The 3,768-nt window shown below is 35.8% G+C and overlaps 1 protein-coding gene across 2 annotated transcripts in view; it reads right to left on the reverse strand.

The window, feature by feature from the left end:
• Window positions 1-3,762, reverse strand: part of LOC107141038 (neuronal regeneration related protein) — a 26,431-nt gene extending 22,669 nt beyond the window's left edge. The window contains exons 1-2 of one of the 2 annotated variants that reach the window (XM_015484291.2): window positions 3,564-3,699; window positions 2,155-2,218 (exon numbers count right to left, since the gene is read on the reverse strand). In XM_015484291.2, the coding sequence (XP_015339777.1) occupies window positions 2,155-2,157 (3 nt within the window). In that variant the 5' untranslated portion in view covers window positions 2,158-2,218; window positions 3,564-3,699. Of the gene's footprint in view, window positions 1-2,154; window positions 2,219-3,563 lie in introns of both variants that reach the window. The other variant, XM_048811580.1, reaches the window with a different exon arrangement.
• Window positions 3,763-3,768: the final 6 nt, after the last annotated feature.

The following is a 3,768-nucleotide window of genomic DNA, read 5'->3' on the forward strand; positions in this document are numbered from 1 at the left end:
TATATATATATATATATATATATATATATATATATATATATATATATATATATATATATATATATATATATATATATATATTAGAGGTGGTCAGGAGCTAAATCAGCTTCTATCACAAAGTTTCTATTGTTTGTGGGCTAAGTCTCTAAGTAAGCCAGATATAGAGATCTGCAAAGTAATTCCAGTTTTAATCAAGGAAAAGAAAATTAACTTCATTTTGCCAAAAAGGAGAAAGTTCTTAAAAATATAAGTTCAGTAATATAAATTTTTTAAAAATTGAAACTTTTTTATTACATTAATATGTGCAAAGACTTTTTAAGAGCTCAGACTTTCAGAATAAGAGAATTGCTAGAAAGTTACTTGGAATCACCCACAGACAATAACTGTCAGTGGTTTCATTTCAAGCAATGGGCTTGTGCCAAAAGGGACTGACATCTTGATGAAAGGATCACCAAAAAGTTGTAAGAATTTTTTTCATGAGTAAAAGTCTTTCCAAGAGCAACAAATTGTGATTTCCCTTTCTGCCACCATACATAAATGACAACTGTAAGAAATTAACATGTAATATTAATTTGCATTTGCTTTTCTGCATTTGAATGGTTCCAACTTTCATTCTTGGCTTTGGCAGGCATGCTTGCCTTCTCAAAGCTCATTCCACTCACTACTGAAGAAACATGATATTTGCTCTTAGCTCTTGACCTATAGGGGTGGTATGGCAGGGTCAGTGGTCATATTTATGTTTAACCAAAATCATCACCTGACATATTGCAACATAAAATCTTCGTGGTCTAGCTGCAGTGACACACCATGGTACGGTTCTGGATACAAAACCAGAGGCAAGATGATGTGTCTGTTCAGTGACAGTGGAAGAATTAAGTAAACAAAAACTTCACAGCAGTCTATTTTAATATCATCCTATTACTCTATGCCAATGGCCAGTAAGGAATTTGATATGAAGTTAGAAACCATTTGCAGAAACCCATTGATTACCTTAATTTTATGTTAACTTCCTACCCCAGGTTTCCTAATTTGGCCATTACCATACTGGCCCAAGTAAGATCTATTTATTTAGTGCTTTAATACCCACTTGTTGAAATGACAGGTGAGGCAAACATAAAAAATTTTAAAAGTTTACTTGTTAATACAAGTCAGTCTGAACTCATTTAATTGCCTCTGATTCATTTTTCTCCATAGAAGTTTATTCTTGGGTTGTTCTCAAAGATAACATGAAGTATATCAGATTCAATTTTGATTAACTAAATTCCACCCTCTTTTAAAGGAAAAAGCTAAAACTAATTCTGAAGGGTACACATTCTAAGTGGCAGAGGTGTTTTAAAAAGTACAAACATCTGCAGTACGACATACTGTAATTACGTGAAAAGTTTTATAACATTTCTATTATTTTTTTAGTTCAACCTATTTCCAAAGAGGAAATCTTTGAAAGAAGTTTAATATAGTAATTCAGATGCTTTTAATGTGCATTCCCTCTATTTCTTTATTTGATCAGTTATCAGACATTAAACTGCCTTCTCTATGGATCATAATCCTTGTCAGAAATAGTTGCACTTTTATTTAGAGGTAACATGCTTGACTTCTAAAACTGAGTAGATGTCTCTTATAAATACAGTAATAAATCAGTAAAAACAACAAAACTTCACAAATATATTTGAATTACAACAGATACAGCATACTAATACAAAATTCATTTTTTTCATATATTGCTCTTAAAGATAGCATATACTGGAGCTGGACACAGACCCATAATTTTTGGCTAAGTTCTGGCTATCTGTAATATAAGACCCATTGCTTTGTCTGAATGCTACACAGTGTTACCCCCTTCATGAACATCACAACATGTCATTCTTAAAGAACAGAATACTTTCTGTTGTTCCAGTTGAATAAATCTTCACTCTGAAAGGAATTTTCGTTTTCTATTTAAAATGATTGCAAGTCAAAAGATCTAATTCACTACATCCAATTCATACAAATTGCTGCACTGCAAAACTCCCACATGCTGGAGACAGAACCTTTTAAAGGTCAGCTGGGGTAGGAACAATGAAGGGTTGTGGCAGATGAAGGTGGGTGGCTGATATTTATATGTAATAAAGACTGATAAGAAGCTACTGAGAATTTCCTCTGATGACCAATTCTTACCATTTTGAGAATCTTAATAGTCTTGGGTTTCTATGCTCCCTCTCTTCAGTCCAGGGAGACCAACCTGCAAAATATGTTTAAACACAGTAGACACATGGCCTCACCACAGGTCAGCAAATGAAAAAAAAAAAAAAAAAAGCCTCTTTAGAGGTTACAGACAACTAACCACTTTCTAAGGTTAAGATAAGTTACATGCAAATTACAGTAACTACTGGGGTTTCTGAAAGAGCTTTCCAAGTGGTCTATAGGTTTAAATAAGGGACAAAGGACTCCCTGGTACCTGGCTCTGCAGAGCCTTGGGCTACTCCTAGTGTTTGGTTCATCTTTAAATTAGAAGAGTTCAAAAGGTTTAGCAACTTAAAAGTAGAATCAAGTGATAAAAATAGATTGTTTTCTGGCTGCTCTTTGTTCCCAGACATACTACTGGCAGTATATTTGCAATCAAGACGGCAGAATAGGAATCAGCCTTCCACTGTGTAGTGTAATGCCTCAGAGTGGATATTTTTGGAAATGGCACTGCATTACATAACCTTCCGTGTTAACAAAAAAAAAAAAAAAAACCTACACAGGGAAAAAAGTCAGGAATATACACCATTATGCCCTTCTCCCCAAACCAAACAAACATTAACGCATATGCTATAGTGATCTTCCCTCAACCTTTATACCTTTATGCTATCAGAGCACAGCTCTTTTGTTAATATAAGTTATGGCAAAAATTAAGATGAATGGAAAAACTTAAGGTTCTCAAAAAGGGTGTCATAAGCTCTTGGAGTTTTCCTATAATGTTATTACAGATACATATAAATGCAAATCAGGTTATCATCATCACCAAGAGAAAAAAAAAGTCATGTATTTTTAAGCTCCCCCCACCCCAAGTTCAAATGCTTTATAAGAAAATGCAGAAAAAAAAGTGTTGCAAGATTGAAAGCATGAAAAGACCCTCAGCGGCAGCAGCGTTGAAAGAGGAAAGAGTAATCAAGTGCACAGATGGAAGGACACAAATTCATTTCATTGGGGTTGGGGGGGCAGCTTGTATGCAACAAAGTGCATTTAATGCAAAGGAACAAAATAGTTGCTAACAATGCTTTATGAGCAAGAAGAACAAAATTACCCACACAAGCAAGCAAAACCCCACCCCTTCTCAAAAGAATTCATTTCTCCCTCTTAACTTGTGCATAAAAAAGAAAAAAAGAAAAAAAAAAAAAAGCTCAAGTTAAATTCTAGCCTTTAGTGCAGCAGGACCAAAATGCTAGATTTTCTCCAAGGTATCTGTTTCAGCTCTTTAAAATTTAGAGGGAAGAAGCATGAACTCTGCAGGGTTGAAGGGTCCAGCTAAGAGCAACGGCAAGGAATCGACACAAAAGAGAAAGCAGCGCTCCCAGCCGGGGATGAGAATGGCATATACTTACAGACAAAAGCCCCGCTCCCTGTTCACTCTCTCTCCTCTCTACACCTGAAACACAAATGTGGATGAAAAAGGGCATCATGCTAGAAAGACAGCTGGGGGGAGGGGGAGGGGAAAGGGGTGGAGGAAGAGGAGGGAGGAGGGGGAAGGGAAACAACCCAAACCGGCTTCACTTCCAAGAAGTGCAGCCTTGGAAAAGGAGGGGAAGG

The sequence above is a fragment of the Marmota marmota genome, unplaced genomic scaffold (genome assembly GCF_001458135.2).
Source record: "Marmota marmota marmota unplaced genomic scaffold, marMar, whole genome shotgun sequence".
Classification (NCBI taxonomy): Eukaryota; Metazoa; Chordata; class Mammalia; order Rodentia; family Sciuridae; genus Marmota; species Marmota marmota.